General features: G+C 48.7%; 1 protein-coding gene across 4 annotated transcripts in view; it reads left to right on the top strand.

Moving 5' to 3' along the window:
* PRRC2C (proline rich coiled-coil 2C) overlaps window positions 1–5,937 on the top strand; it is a 344,519-nt gene extending 338,582 nt beyond the window's left edge. For 3 of the 4 annotated variants that reach the window (XM_075322243.1, XM_075322246.1, XM_075322242.1), the window contains exons 34-35: window positions 1,153–1,380; window positions 4,079–5,937. In XM_075322243.1, coding sequence (XP_075178358.1) covers window positions 1,153–1,380; window positions 4,079–4,363 — 513 coding nt within the window. In that variant the 3' untranslated portion in view covers window positions 4,364–5,937. The remainder of the gene's footprint in view (window positions 1–1,152; window positions 1,381–4,078) is intronic. The other variant, XM_075322244.1, reaches the window with a different exon arrangement.
* Window positions 5,938–16,719: the final 10,782 nt, after the last annotated feature.

Below are 16,719 nucleotides of genomic sequence, written 5' to 3'. Positions count from 1 at the left end.
GTACAGGCTACTAAGGGAGGTGGTGAGGGCAGTCAGGGAATGGAACAGGCTACCACGGGAGGTAGTGAGGGCAGTCAGGGAGTGGAACAGGCTACTACGGGAGGTAGTGAGGGCAGTCAGGGAGTGGAACAGGCTACCATGGGAGGTGGTGAGGGCAGTCAGGGAATGGAACAGGCTACCACGGGAGGTGGTGAGGGCAGTCAGAGAGCGGAACAGTCTACCACGGGAGGTGGTGACGGCAGTCAGGGAGTGGAACAGGCTACTACAGGGATGTAGTGAGGGCAGTCAGGGAATGGAACAGGCTACCACGGGAGGTAGTGAGGGCAGTCAGGGAGTGGAACAGGCTACTACGGGAGGTAGTGAGGGCAGTCAGGGAGTGGAACAGGCTACCACGGGAGGTGGTGAGGGCAGTCAGGGAGTGGAACAGGCTACCACGAGAGGTAGTGAGGGCAGTCAGGGAGTGGAACAGGCTACCATGGGAGGTGGTGAGGGCAGTCAGGGAGTGGAACAGGCTACCACGGGAGGTAGTGAGGGCAGTCAGGGAGTGGAACAGGTGACCACGGGAGGTGGTGAGGGCAGTCAGGGAGTGGAACAGGCTACCATGGGAGGTGGTGAGGGCAGTCAGGGAGTGGAACAGGCTACCATGGGAGGTGGTGAGGGCAGTCAGGGAGTGGAACAGGTGACCACGGGAGGTGGTGAGGGCAGTCAGGGAGTGGAACAGGCTACCACGGGAGGTAGTGAGGGCAGTCAGGGAGTGGAACAGGCGGCCATGGGAGGTATTGAGCTCTCAATCAATAGAAATCTTCAAGTGGAAACTGGATAAACATAGCTGGGATGGTTTAGGAAAGCCTGCACTCGCGGGGGGTTGGACCTGATGGCCCTTGAGGACCCTTCCAACTCTACCATTCTATGATTCTATGAAACCTAAATGTTCTAAAACACGGAGGTCATTTATACGTGGGCAGGCTGCCCTTTCTGCTTTATAGGGGGAGTCATAAACGGGCGATTCTGTAGATTACATCCACTTTTAAGGTATATGGAAAGAGGCTTCTGAAACCATGTTTGGCGTTATCGGGATGTCTTTTTTTCAATTTTTCACAATTTCCTGCCTATAAAAACAAATCATTTTTCTTGTTTGTTTCCTCATTTCAGATACTGTCTCAACCGAATTTGGTTCCACCGATGGTCCGGGGACCACATCCAAACACGTTCCAGCCCCCTGTTCAGCGTCCACCTATCCCACTGACCAGCCAGATGCCCCCACAGATGCCCACAGGCTTAATGAACCATCCACGCCTTCATCATATGTCCCGAGCCCCTCCTATTCCACCTTCTGGTGTGCGAGTGAATGCAGCAATAAAGGCTGAGCAGGATCTGAAGGTCAGTTTGGTCTCCAGGATGAGATTTAATGCTCCGCTTAGTATTGCAAGTCATACAGAATAAATAAAAGCTTGACTTCTGTATAATATTGAACACTCACTCCAGGTTGTCCTCCTTTGTATTCTGTCTTTAAGGGAATCTGTCAACAGGTTTTTTTTTTCCATTTAATCTGAGAGCTGTCTAATGTAACGACAGCCCCTGATCCCAGCTATGTGCCACTCACTGGGCTGCTTGCTGTATTTTTAATGCAATCACTGTTTTATTAATTATCACTGAAGGATTATTAAGCCTACTGCCAGTTAGTCCAACCCCACCACTGACTGGCTGCTTTCTGCCTATGCACAGTGCACACAGAAATCTGCCAATCAGTGGTGTGGGCGGGGTTATACACTGCTCCGCATTTAGAGAACTAGTAGAACTGCAGCAGAGAAAACATTGATTTATTAAAATTGCAACAATCAGCCCAGTAAGTGACACATTGCTGCAATCAGGGTCTCTGCCTTTTTAATTATACCAGGGGGTGGCAAAAAACTGATGAGATTCCCTTTTAAGGGAGCCTGTCACCAGATTTGGGGCCTATAAGCTGCGACCACCACCAGTGAGCACTTATATACAGCATTCTAACATGCTGTATATAACAGCCCAGGCCGCTGTGGAGAATGTAAAAATCACTTTATAATACCTTAAACGGTCGCTGCAGTGGAGTTGGACCATACGGCAGTCTCCATTCTCCGGTGCCGGCGCAGCCTCTTTCGGCCATTTTTGTCCTCCTTCTGAAGCCTGTGTTCATGACGCATCCTACGTCATACATACTCGCCGGTCCTGCGCAGGTGCACTATAATTCTTTGATCTGCTCAGCTCAGATCACATCACAGTGTGCCTGCGCAGGACCTCAATGCCGGCGAGTGTGGATGACGTAGGATGCGTCATGCACACCGGCTTCAGAAGAAGGACAACAAAGATGGCCGAAAGAGGAAGCACCGGAGAACAAAGACGCCCATATGACCCAACTCCACCGCGGCGACTGTTTTAGGTGAGTATTATAAAGTGATTTTTACGTTCTACACAGCGGCCTAGGCTCTTATATACAGCATGTTAGAATGTTGTATATAAGAGGCCACTGGTGGTGGCCGCAGCTTAAAACTGGTGACAGATTCCCTTTAAAGGGACTTTCTATCTAAATGTCATACTTTATCTGTCCCTCTAAATTTGTATTACATGGATGTCGATTCACCTGAATTCCTGACATGTAATGCTGTTTCTGATCTTGATGCTTTGGATAATGTTCATGTCACAAACCACCGGGGGGGTCACTCAGAAATCCCCCGCGCTGGCTACCAGTACGTCACAATCGGGGGGTAACAAGTGGGGGTCACCCCTCCTTTATACCTCCCGACCGACAGACAGAGCACGTGACGCGCTCTCTAGCGCCCCTCTTATAGTCAGGCCAATTATGGAATTGCCCGACCATAAGCAAGGAGGCCGCTATACTACTTATGCCGATTATTGAAGGGTCCCCGGTGAGAGTAAGGTATATATTCCCCCGACCTCCGCGGGCGGAATATATAAAATCTCCCCGAATCTCACTGGCCTCCCCACAATAATCCTTGGCACAATTCGCTGCCACCAACCGATTTACGGTAACTATTAGCCGAACACACAGACGTGGGATTCAAGATCGAGATAACAGAACAGCCCAAGATTAATTATATAATTTAATCAGCCTAAAGCACACTAGAAACTACAATATATACAATAGGGAATCTACAGAATATACATATGTCAGAGTACAGTTACAATCAAAGCATGGGTTACAAACAGGCATACACAGTTCCAGCAGTTACCTTGTTGCGTCTGGCCACAGGGGGGCGCTGTACCCAGGTTTCTAGGATCCTTCCCACAGATGTTTCCTACACGTGCCCCCAGCGAAAAGAACCCTGGAAAATGGCCGAAGTAGGGTTATCAACCTGGGCAAATCCAGGTCCCCTCCTACCTTAGTGACCTCAGAGGGAGCACTGCTCCACCCCTGGCTTGAGTTATGGACAATCCACAACATGGAATATGGGCCATAACTTTGCCTGGGAGCGTCGTAGGCGGACGCCAATGCTCTCATTGTGACAGTTATGAATTTAGCTACAGAACGAGGGGACTCATGACCTGTCTGCCAGTTCCCCATTGGCTGATATCACGCCTGGGGCATTTCCCAATGTCCTGCTCCCATAAAAAGGGTGTGCCGGCATCGTCCGCATGCGGAGACACCATTTTTATGGTTGCCATATTTATCGGAAATATGGCTTGCGAGATATGAACCATTTTTTACTGGAGTCGTTCTGTCTGCTAGTTCCATAGCCTTGCTAATGAGATACAACTCTTGTTACAGGGTGACGGCAGGGAGTCATCCTGTGTCCATTGTTCCCACACCACCTCATCTCCATATCACAGGAGATGGCCATGGGATTTGTTGCTAAACCAGTTGTGTGAAGGAAAGGGGGGGTGACACCAGGAGAGGGCTTCCTGACATACTTGAATATCATGATTTATCGTCATATCTCCGTATTTACCTCACAGTTCACGTTTTCACTTTCAGCTTTGCCGAAAATCGGTTTAATGATACAAATGCATGAATATACCTTGGCACATCTTAATTTATGGGACACGTCTTTTTTTTCCCCTGTTTTTTTTTCTCCTTTCCCTTAAGGCAAAACAGAGAGCAGAGGTTCTGCAGTCAACACATCGCTTCTTTGAACAGCAGCAACATCAACAGAGCAAACCGGTGATCCCCAAACCCCCGAAAACTGCACCAGGCCCTTCCAAGCCTTCAGACATCCTAGAGGAGCCGTCTATGCTCTCTCCGGAGAAGGCAGAAGACAATTCCGCCGCCTCTGTTGCCCTCCCTCAAGCGACTGTACCGACCACCACAAAACCTATCAGAACTGGACCAATAAAACCTCAAGCCATCAAAACTGAAGACACCAAATCCTAGAGGCAGCCAAGGCAGTTGGTTACGTTCTAAGCACTACACTTAGGTGTATGGATAAGATTTCATGGTGTACTGAAGAATGCAGGAGGGAAATCAGCGGGTATAGTTAGCTGATCCGACCGGTGAATCCATCCTTTCAGCATTTCAAGACCTGAAACGTAGACGACTCCGGGCACAGTTGGCTCGGAGTCTTCTGGTTTCTACTAGATTTGTCTGTGACTACCGATTGCGGCATGATGCTGGCATTTTAGTATTTTCAGTGTAATATATGGGAACGCGCACACTGTATATGACTCATTAGAAACACTACCTGGCAGTTCTTCTCAATAATCCTCCCCAACCCCCATAAACCAGAGCGAGCTGAAGTGCAACTCTTATCATATGTGTACACCCAAACACGCTTTATGGTCTTGTTTAGGGTGACATAGCTGGCTTCATCTCACCCCCGCTGTCTGCGCTCCTAATAGCCGGCTTTCCTGTGTTGTGCCCTTGATTACAAGACGTTCTTCTGAGATGCTTTCGGGTTCACACACACGGGTGCATGCGGTTTACAAAGTTGCAAGCTAAGACATTGTACAATTGGGCTCCTCTGAGGTCATTAATGTAGAAAGAGGCCTAGCTTCCTTTTATCCCCCCCCCCAAACCATGCTGTGGTAGAACAATGGAAACCATGCCAATGTCGCTGCTGTCGTTTCAACAATATCAGTCTATACTGTACCTTTAAGATCTAACTTCTGTGACTTTTTTTTGTTTTTTTTTCCTGTAAAAGTGAGATCACGTTATTCAGCAACCTTTTTGTATAAATAATAGGAACGCAGGAGATTACTTCTGTACTGGACAAGACAACTGTACATTATAAGATATCTTGTAAATGCAGCTATGTTGTGGTAAAGGTGTTCTTATTAAACTTAAAGAAAAAAAAATATTTTGCCCAATATAAGGGTTTTGCTTTTTTGTTTTGATTTTTTTGCAATAGCCACAAAAAAAAAGAAGAGTTGGTGTATAGGGATGGAATTCAGATTAAAGGGACATTATACACGAATTGTGGGCCAGTCGCTAACGAGGAACAGACCCTTTAAAGGATAGACTGTGGTTACCCACTAGATCGGACTGTTACTACTTCTATTGCCAGTACTTTCCATTTAGTTATTTGACTATCTCTAACCCAAAATCTTAGGTAAAAGCTACAGATGACTTTTATACTTGCCCAGAAATCCTTGCATATAACGCTCACTTGGCTGCCGTACAGACGTCGCAGACAGAGAGCAAGCTGCAGAATAGTTGTATGTTTTGTTTGGTTTTTTTTTTTTTGTTTTGTATTTTTTTTTAATATAAATATATATAAATATATAAATAGGTTTTTTCGCCTTCTTTTTAGCTGTTTCGTCTTTTTTTTTTTTTTTTTGCAATGGGAATAGTATACGCTTCCCACACTTCTTTTTGGCTTTGTACAGAATTGACGGCCACTCTTAGCCCTGCTATGTTGAGAGAACGAAAGAGAAATCTGTTGTATGAAAATATGTAAGGTCTTTATCCAGGTTTGATTACAGGAACTAATAAAGTATTCTCTAAATAAATATATTGCAGCTTGTCATGAATGAATGTGTTTTTTTTAATTACTGGAGATGAAATAGCAGGTGTAGTGGTCCTCTGTGGCAGGCGCACCATAGTAGTGCCTTACATGACAGCAGTAGGTCATGGTGTAATAAATGGAGAAAATTACCTTCTTACCATCTGTTCTCCAGATAGTGAAACAATCTGTTATCTGCTGATGACCAATGACTGAGGAACCTCGGTTTACGAGTAACTTGGTGTGCGAGTATTTCGCTATACGAGCAAAGCTTGCTGTAAATTTGTAACTCCGTTTACAAGCAAGCTTTGCCGTACGAGCAAATACTCACCGCACACACTTCCAGTTCCGTACTTTAACCGCTCTGTGACACGCTCTTGCAGTCCACACAAACACACACAAGCACACACATTATGCTCACCTTCCCTTCCCTCGCCGGCCTCCTGGTTCTTGTAGTTCGCCGGTACAGGATGTGTATCGGGTAACCATCGCGACCGATGCCGGAGCTTCCGCTGCCAGAGCGCTGACGTCAAAGGCAGGAGCCACTTGCCTCTGATTAGTCAGCGCGCTGCCTTTGAGAAGCGTCTTGACAGCGGAAGTTCCTCCATCGTCGCGATGGTTACCCGATACACAACCGCTTCTCAAAGGCAGCGCGCTGACCAATCAAAGGCAAGCGACTCCTGCCTTTGACGTCAACGCGCTGGCAGCGGAAGCTCTGGCATCTGGCGCGATGGTTACTCGATACACATCCTGTACCGGCAAACTACAAGAACCAGGAGGCCGGCGAGGAAACGGAAGGTAAGGTGAGTATAATGTGTGCGGAATGCCACAATAGGGGACCAGCATGGGATATTGAACAAGTTGTGGAACGAATTGTCTGAGCTTGCATTATTTCCTATGGGAAATCTTGCTTTGCTAGACGAGTAACTTGGTTTATAAGCACTCCCATAACTGATTGTTCTCTTAAACCAAGGTTCCACTGTATCTGAGTAGTAATGCATTTACCGATTCACAAATTAGGTTCCCTCATAGGGGCAGAGCAGGGTACTAGTTGCTGGTAGTGGTGAGCGAGCACTACCATACTCTGGACTCATAACAAGCAGTTGGATGCTTGGATGGGTGCAACACAAGTAACGAGTATAATGGAAGTCAATGGGGAACTTGAGCATTTTTCCAGAAAATTTCCTGGAAAAATGTTCAAAAGCCCAACTGATTTCCATAATACTCACATGCTCAAGTCGTGCCCATCCGAGCATCCAACTGCTGGTTACGAGCACAGAGCATGGTAGTGCCCGCTCATCACTAGTTGCTAAGTGAGAGGTCTGGGGGAAGGGGGGGGGTATACATTATCTGTGAACATGCTAAGGCCCCCTTCAGACGTCAGTGATTCCGCTATGTATGTTGTCCGTTTTCATACTTACCAAAGACACGGACATACGCAGACCCATTAAAATCAATGGGTCTGCGCACACATCAGTGTTTTCCCAAGGGCTGTGTGTCTACATAGAGCACACGCGTGTCCATGTGCTCTGCACGGAGACAAGTCTGTTTTTTTCCAACAGCACTGATGTCACACGGACTACACAGTGATGGGATCCGTGTGACACGTACCGGAGAAAACACACTTCTGTCACTTGATTCAGGTCCCGCTCATTGTGCTCATGCATATTCACTGCACCGCAGACCCGGAAGCAGCAGCACCATGGACAGCAGAGTTGGGGACAGGTGATTAAAAGCTTCCTGATCTCTGTGTGCTATCACAGAGAACATGTGTACCAAAATCATGGCACATATATGGCCATATGCACCTTCAACATGTCCGTGAAAAACGTGTTTTCTTCGGCGCTCTATTGGGAGACCCAGACGATTGGGTGTATAGCTACTGCCTCCGGAGGCCACACAAAGCATTACACTAAAAAGTGTAAGGCCCCTCCCCTTCTGGCTATACACCCCCAGTGGGATCACTGGCTCACCAGTTTTCTGCTTTGTGCGAAGGAGGTCAGACATCCACGCATAGCTCCACTGTTTAGTCAGCAGTAGCTGCTGACTATATCGGATGGAAGAAAAGAGGGCCCATATAGGGCCCCCAGCATGCTCCCTTCTCACCCCGCTTGTGGTTTGTAAGGTTGAGGTACCTATTGCTGGTACGGCGGCTGGAGCCCACATGCTGTTTTCCTTCCACATCCCCCTGAGGGGCTCTGAGGAAGTGGGATCTTACCGGCCCCAAAGCCCTGAGGCCGGGCTCCATCCACAGACCCATAGAACCTGCTGGATGTGGAGCGGGAGTGCCGTTCAGGGACAAGGCCCTGCAACTTTCAGGTACTCTGTGTCCCCGTACACACAGGCACAGCACACTCCAGACTTGCTGGGTGTGCTAGTGCGCCGGGGACAGTAAAGGGTTACAGTCACTGCAGCCTAGCTGAGTGACTTTATGTATGGGGAACTACCGCGCCGGACGCTCCGGGAGCGGCGGCGCGGCTGAGACTTGTAGTGCGCCGGGGACTTAGCGCCGACCGCGCTTTTACGGCGGCGGCGCTTATAAATCCAGTCCCCGGCTTTTGCGGCCTAGCGCCGCTTCGTTCCCGCCCCCACCCTGTCAATCAGGGTAGGGGAGAGACGCTGTACAATCAGCAGCGCCGAGGGCTGGAGCCTTATTTACATGCTCCAGCCCTCTCACTGGACACTGTGGGTCGCCGATTTCCCGCTCTGACTTGGGGGCACGCCCACGGCCCGCCCCTACTCACACGAGCTGGAGAAGGACGCCGGCAGCCATTCCTGCAGTCCGAGCTGAGAGATCGGACTCTGGGCAACCAAGCACAGGACTAGGGCGACCACACACCCGCTTATAGGCGGGCGGTAAGCGGCACCTGAAGTGCTGACCCCACTAAATACCGCAGTTGTCCATTTGTATTTTTATGCTTACACTGCATAGGTCGCTATTTTTGGCTATATGCCCTCTTAGATGGCGACACATCAGCAGCAGGAAAGCAGGGGTGCTAAGGCACAGGCTTTCTATGCTGCTTGTATTGCATGTACTGAAGTGTTCATGTGTATTTATGCTTGTATGCTATACACTGCACTGTACGGTCGCTAGTCTGGGCTATTTTCGCCTAGAATGACTAGACTACAGCAGCAGAAAAGCAGGGGTGCTGAGGCACAGGTTTTTTCTATGCTGCTTGTATTGCAGGGGTTGCAGTGTTCATTTGTACTTATGCTTGTATGCTATACATTGCACTGTATGGTCGATATTCTGGGCTATATTCCCCTAGATGGCTAGTCTACAGCAGCAGAAAAGCAGGGGTGCCAAGGCACAGGCTTTCTATGCTGCTTGTATTGCATGTGCTGCAGTGTTCATTGTACTTTATGCTTGTATGCTATACATTGCATTGTACGGTCGCCATTCTTGGCTCTATGTCCTAGATGGCTAGTCGGCAGCAGCATATAAGCAACACAGGCTTTCGATGCTGTTTTTACTGCATGTGACACTGTTCCACGGCACTGAACCCCATTGTGTGCAATGCTCCCCTGGAGCACTTGGTCAGCCGGGGTCTCTACTAGACGTGGCCAAAGGAACCACCTGTCAACCCTGTCCAAGGACAGGGATGGAGTTGCATGGGCAAATCATTCCCTGGCCACCCTCATTGGGAATAAAATCGGTTCCCCGGGGGGGGTCCCAGGAGGCTCTCTGTATGATGAGGCAGACGTAGCTCATCAGGACTTTGATCCTGACAACGCTCTCAATCCGGATACACCGGATGGTGACGCCATAAGGAATGATCCTATAGCGTCCATCAATGGAATGTTGGATCTTTCTCCCTCAGCTCCCCCAGCGGAGGAGTCAGCTTCACAGCAGGAGAAGTCCCATTTCAGTAGCTCAAACGTATTTTGAGTTTTTTTCTGGCCACGCTGACTTCAGAGAAGCAGTCCAGGAACACCACGCTTACCAGATAAGCGTTTTCTCCAAACGTATTAAGGATACACGTTATCCTTTTCCCCCTGACGTGGTCTAGCGCGGGACCCAGGGTCCAAAGGTGGATTCTCCAATCTCCAGGCTTGCGGCTAGAGCTATAGTTGCAGTGGAGATGGGACTTCACTTAAAGATGCCAGACAGATAGACTGTGGTTGAAATCTGTCTATGAGGCTATCGGCGTGTCGGTTGCTCCGGCATTTACAGCCGTATGGGCACCCTAAGCTTTTCAGCTGTCCTTGCACAGCTGGTCTTGAGCATATGTACATTTGTGCCGCAGGGGCGTCCGTATCCTCGCAATGTCTGCATTGCGACTTACCCTATTAATGCTGTCCTGGAAGGACAGTCGAGGTTTCGGTCCTTCCCAAGCTCGGGCAGGTCCCAATTGTCCTCGTCCAAAGGAGCTGAAAATCCTCAGAGGGGCTCGGTTTCCGGGGGCTCAATCACGCCCAAGGAAGGCAGCCGGAGGAACCGCTACCAAGGCGGTCTCCTCATGACTCTCAGCTCTCTCATCTCTCCGCATCCGCGGTTGATGGCAGACTCGCTCGCCTTTGGCGACATTTAGCTGCCACAGGTCACAGACCGGTGGGTGAGGGACATTGTGCCCACGTGCACAGGACAGAGTTCTGTTCTCGTCCTCCGACTCGATTCTTCAGAACGTCCCCACCTCCCCACCGAGCCGATGCTCTTCTGCAGGCAGAAGGAGTGGTAATCCCTGTTCCTCTTCAGGAACAAGACACGGTTTTCCTCCAATCTGGTTGTGGTGCCAAAAAAGGATGGCTCTTTCCGTTCCGTTCTGGACCTAAAACTGCTCAACAAGCACGTGGAGGCCAGGCGGTTCCGGATGAAACCCTCCGCTCCGTCATTGCCTCAATGTCTCAAGGATATTTCCTAGCATCAATAGACATCAAAGATGCTTATCTCCACATGCCGATTGCTACAGAGCACCAATGTTTTCTACGTTTCGTGATGGGAGACGACCATCTTCAGTTCGTAGCTCTGCCATTCGGTCTGGCGACAACCCCACGGGTGTTCACCAAGGTCATGGCGGCAGTGGTAGCAGTCTTGCACTCACAGGGACACTCTGTGATCCCTTACTTGGACGATCTACTTGTCACAAGAGGCATGCCAATTCAGCCTGAATGTTGCGCTGGAGACTCTCCAGACGTTCGGGTGGATCATCGACTTCTCAAAGTCAAACCTGTCACCGACCCAATCACTAACGTCTCTTGGTATGGAGTTTCATACTCTCTCAGCGATAGTGAAGCTTCCGCTGGACAAGCAGCGGTCACTACAGACTGGGGTGCAGACTCTCCGTCAAGGTCAGTCGCACTCCTTAAGACGCCTCATGCACTTCCTCGGGAAGATGGTGGCGGCAATGGAGGCGGTTCCGTTTGCGCAGTTTCATCTGCGTCCTCTTATTGGGACATTCTCCGCCAATGGGACGGGAAGTCAACATCCCTGAACAGGAAAGTCTCCTTTTCACAGAAGGACTCTCTGCAATGGTGGCTTCTTCCCACCTCATTATCACAGGGAAGATCCTTCCTACCACCGTCTTGGGCGGTAGTCACGACAGGCGCGAGTCTGTCAGGGTGGGGAGCAGTTTTTTCTCCACCACAGGGCTCAGGGTACGTGGACTCAGCAGGAGTCCACCCTTCAGATCCATGTTCTGGAAATCAGAGCAGTGTATCTTGCCCTACTAGCCTTCCAGCAGTGGCTGGAAGGAAAGCAGATCCGAATTCAGTCGGACAACTCCACAGCGGTGGCATACATCAATCACCAAGGAGGGACACGCAGTCGGCAAGCCTTCCAGGAAGTCCGGCGGATTCTGACGTGGGTGGAAGCCACGGCCTCCACCGTATCCGCAGTTCACATCCCCGGCGTAGAAAACTGGGAAGCAGACTTCCTCAGCCGCTAGGGCATGGACGCAGGGGAATGGTCCCTTCGCCCGGACGTGTTTCAGGAAATCTGTAGCCGCTGGGGAAGGCCGGACGTCGACCTAATGGCGTCCAGGCACAACAACAAGGTCCCAACCTTCATAGCACGGTCTCGCGATCACAGAACTCTGGCGGCAGACGCCTTAGTGCAAGATTGGTCGCAGTTCCGGCTCCCTTATGTGTTTCCACCTCTGGCACTCTTGCCCAGAGTGCTACGCAAGATCAGATCCGACTGCAGCCGCGTCATACTCGTCGCCCCAGACTGGCCAAGGAGGGCGTGGTATCCGGATCTGTGGCATCTCACGGTCGGCCAACCGTGGGCACTACCAGACCGACCAGACTTACTGTCCCAAGGGCCGTTTTTCCATCGGAATTCTGCGGCCCTGAACCTGACTGTGTGGCCATTGAGTCCTGGATCCTAGGGTCTTCAGGATTATCCCAAGGGGTCGTTGCCACCATGAGACAGGCTAGGAAGCCCACGTCCGCTAAGATCTACCACAGAACGTGGAGGATATTCTTATCCTGGTGCTCTGCTCAGGGAGTGTCTCCCTGGCCTTTTGCATTGCCTACCTTTTTTTCTTTCCTGCAATCTGGGTTAGAAAAAGGTTTGTCGCTCGGCTCCCTTAAAGGGCAAGTCTCGGCGCTATCCGTCTTTTTTTCAAAAGCGTCTAGCACAACTTCCTAAGGTGCGCACGTTCCTGCAGGGGGTTTGTCATATTGTACCCCCGTACAAGCGGCCGTTAGATCCATGGGATCTGAACAGGGTACTAGTTGCCCTCCAGAAGCCGCCCTTCGAGCCTCTGAGGGAGGTTTCACTTTCTAGACTATCACAGAAAGTGGTTTTTCTGGTAGCGATCACATCTCTTCGGAGAGTGTCTGAGCTAGCAGCGCTGTCATCCAAGGCTCCTTTCCTGGTCTTCCACCAGGACAAGGTAGTGCTGCGCCCCATTCAGGAGTTTCTCCCGAAGGTGGTATCCTCTTTTCATCTTAATCAGGATATCTCTTTGCCTTCGTTTTATCCTCATGCAGTTCATCGGTATGAGAAGGATTTACATTTGTTAGATCTGGTGAGAGCACTCAGAATCTACATTTCCCGCACGGCGCCCTTGCGCCGTTCGGATGCACTCTTTGTCCTTGTCGCTGGTAAGCGCAAAGGGTCGCAGGCTTCTAAAGCCACCCTGGCTCGATGGATCAAAGAACCAATTCTTGAAGCCTACCGTTCTGCTGGGCTTCCGGTTCCATCAGGGCTGAAGGCCCATTCTACCAGAGCCGTGGGTGCATCCTGGGCATTACGACACCAGGCTACGGCTCAACAGGTGTGCCAGGCAGCTACCTGGTCGAGTCTGCACACTTTCACCAAACATTATCAGGTGCATACCTATGCTTCGGCGGACGCCAGCCTAGGTAGAAGAGTCCTGCAGGCGGCAGTTGCCTCCCCGTAGGGGAGGGCTGTCTTGCAGCTCTAACATGAGGTATTTCTTTACCCACCCAGGGACAGCTTTTGGACGTCCCAATCGTCTGGGTCTCCCAATAGAGCGCCGAAGAAGAAGGGAATTTTGTTACTTACCGTAAATTCCTTTTCTTCTAGCTCTTATTGGGAGACCCAGCACCCGCCCTGTTGTCCTTCGGGATTTTTGGGTTTTTTTCGGGTACACATGTTGTTCATGTTGAACGGTTTTTCAGTTCTCCGATGTTACTCGGAGTGAATTTGTTTAACCAAGTTATTGGCTTTCCTCCTTCTTGCTTTTGCACTAAAACTGGTGAGCCAGTGATCCCACTGGGGGTGTATAGCCAGAAGGGGAGGGGCCTTACACTTTTTAGTGTAATGCTTTGTGTGGCCTCCGGAGGCAGTAGCTATACACCCAATCGTCTGGGTCTCCCAATAAGAGCTAGAAGAAAAGGAATTTACGGTAAGTAACTAAATTCCCTTCTTCTCCATGGACGTGTGAAAGAGGCATTACATAGTAAATTTTATAGGGCTGCTAAAAAGTGGTGGGTACAGTCTCGTCTTAAAGAGATCAGTGACGTATGGAGTCTTATCCCCAATACGACACTTGGGGGATAAGTGCCGAGCCAGAAATGTATCCACAGACCACATCTTGGCCCTACGTCGATGAGCTGCAGAGTGGGGGGAAAGTGCTGCAAATTAAGCTCTCCTGTCAGGAAGAATTTCTATCTCGTGTAGACATCGCTGGAAGAAGTGACTCACATTTTTCCCATCAAACGTCTTCAGCTTGAGTCGAAAAAAAAATGCTCGAGGTTGAGCATACGAACTGGAAAGTAGATACTCAATAGAAATAAGGAAGAGTCCAAGTATTTTGGAAGGATCGAAGCTGCCAGACTACTGATTACACGGGTAACCGGAGGTCTGGGGGGTTTATTTTTCTCTGTGCTGAATAGGAGCTGATGTGCAGTTGTACAAGGTAAACACAAATAGCTGTGCCACACCAGTATGGTGGAAAGTGTCAAACAAGGGAAACGTGTACAAAGAAGACTATGAAGACCATACTAAAGAAATAAGGTTTATTCCAAACATCATATGTAGGACAGAACAATCAAATAAGCTTCAGGACGGGGCTGCACCATCTCTATGGACTTAACTTGTGTCTACTTTCACCCTCAAAACTAATGTCGATTCAGAGATAAAACCCCATTATGCAGATGCTAATTGCCCCACTTTAGGGAAGAAAATCTAGTTCTCTGGATTAACATCCCATTACATAATATACCCATAACCTCGAGTATATTTATCAACAAAGGCATCTAGGCCCCCTTGTACTTTAGTATTTTATAGTGAATCAATCTAAGGACCAGGGGGCATACACTGCGAATGGAAGAAAAGCGATTCCGGCAGATAAATAGGAAAGGGTTCTTTACAGTTAGAGCAGTCAGACTGTGGAATGCCGACCACAAGAGGTAGTAATGGCAGATACTATAACAGCTTTTAAAAAAGGGCTGGATGATTTCCTCAGTACACGCAACATTGTTAGGTATAAGTGACAAAATGTATAATTGGTGGAGGAAGGTTGAACAAGATGGACCCAGGTCTTTTTTCAACCTATGTAACCATTACAACATGTGGCAGAATTCCAAAGTCTTTCTGCTTTAACAGTAAAGAATCAAAGATTGTGATGACTGAAGTGTGTACACACTCAAAATGAGTTGATTACTTGGAGGAGAACTTACATGCTTAGTTCCCACATGTAATTTATATGATGGTGGCACTGAGTCTTCCAGTGTTTGACATTATTTAATCTGCATTCTGATGGGCTGCAATACCTCAATATCACTAGAGCAGAGTGTAGGTTTTTTTATTTTATTAATAGAACATGCTTGACTATAGCATTTAAAGGGAATCTGTCATCACGTTTTTGCCACGTAATTTGAGAGCAGCATAATGTAGAGATTAGTGATGAGCGAGCACTTCCATGCTCTGGTGCTCAGTACTTGTAACAAGCAGTCGTGTGCTCAGATGGGCTTGGCTTGTGTACTGAGTATAATGGAAGTCAATGGGGGAAATCAAGCATTTATCCACGAAAATCTTCCATAAAAATGCTTGAATTCCCCCATTGACTTCCATTATACTCAGTACACAAGTTGAGCCTGTTCGAGTGGCCGCTGCTTGTTATGAGTACCGAGCATGGTCGTGCTCATTTATCAGTAGAGGCCGACCTGGATTCCAGTGATGTCACTTACTGAGCTCCTAGCTATAGTCTTGATGAAAACCTCTGTTTTATCAGCAGGAGATTATCACTGGGGGAATAATAAACCTGCTGTCATGTAGTACTCTGTATAACCCCACCCCCACCCCGTAGCAGCTTTTTGCCTATGCACAGTGTACACAGAAAACTGTCAATCTGGTGTGGGTGGGGTTATACAGAGCTTAGCTTTTAGAGAACTGTTAGTAAAACTGCTGGAAACATGCCAGTAAAGTGATACATTGCTGGAATTGTGGTCTCTGCCCCTACATCACACTGCTGTAAGATGGGGAAGCAAAAACCTGGTGACACATTCCCTTTCAAAGGGGTTTCCAGTAATGGAAAACCTTTATAAATATGAAGATTCCTGGAAGTCACCTAAAGATGTATACCTAATAGAATGGCAAGAAAGGCAAAATCATGACCGCAAGTGTGTTAATAAAACTGATATAAAGGAATGTGCACACGTTGCACTTTACAGTACCCGCAAAGAGACATTTCTGAAATGTTGCATGTTTTATTTCCTTGGAGATTTGCAGCAGATTTAAATCTGCAGTATCTCAATTTTTACAGCGTATTTCACCCATGCTAGTGAGTGGGGAAAAATGCACAACAAAAACACGCATATTTTACATAAGCTTTCAAATACAAACAGGACAAGGGGATCTTTAGGTGAGGAGGGGACAGGGCACAGCACCCAACTGTTATGCCAATAGCACTGGCTTCATCAGGGGTGCAGAGTTCCTATCTAATATGCTTTATACAGTCTGTACATAGGTAGCTGGAGCGTGCAATGAACAAGCTCTGAGAATGCGCATACAGCAATGTTACCTGGCCATACTCACCCAAGATAATTGGGCTGTACTGACCCAAGTCCAACGGCATAGATGAGCGGACTAAACTGATCAAGGCAAACTGCATAGATTATCAGGCAGCATGTCCATTCTTTTTGCGTTTTGTCCCTGTGTTTCGGAGGACTGGCAAATAAATCCCCTACTGACTCAGGGTTGGCGGGGGAATGATCACTGGTATCTAGCCAGATGCCAGTCCCCATATAAAATCTATGGGGACCAGAATCCGGTTCAAAGGGGTAGGAGCAAGCGCTTCATACTTACTGAGTCAATGGGGCACCTGTCACACTGCTCCAGTGGCCTCTCATTCTTCCCTGGCCGCTCATTAGGCTCATA

The sequence above is a fragment of the Anomaloglossus baeobatrachus genome, chromosome 8 (assembly GCF_048569485.1).
Source record: "Anomaloglossus baeobatrachus isolate aAnoBae1 chromosome 8, aAnoBae1.hap1, whole genome shotgun sequence".
NCBI classification, from domain to species: Eukaryota; Metazoa; Chordata; class Amphibia; order Anura; family Aromobatidae; genus Anomaloglossus; species Anomaloglossus baeobatrachus.
Note: the sequence above shows the minus strand (reverse complement) of the source record. Positions and strands in the feature narration are given on the sequence as shown.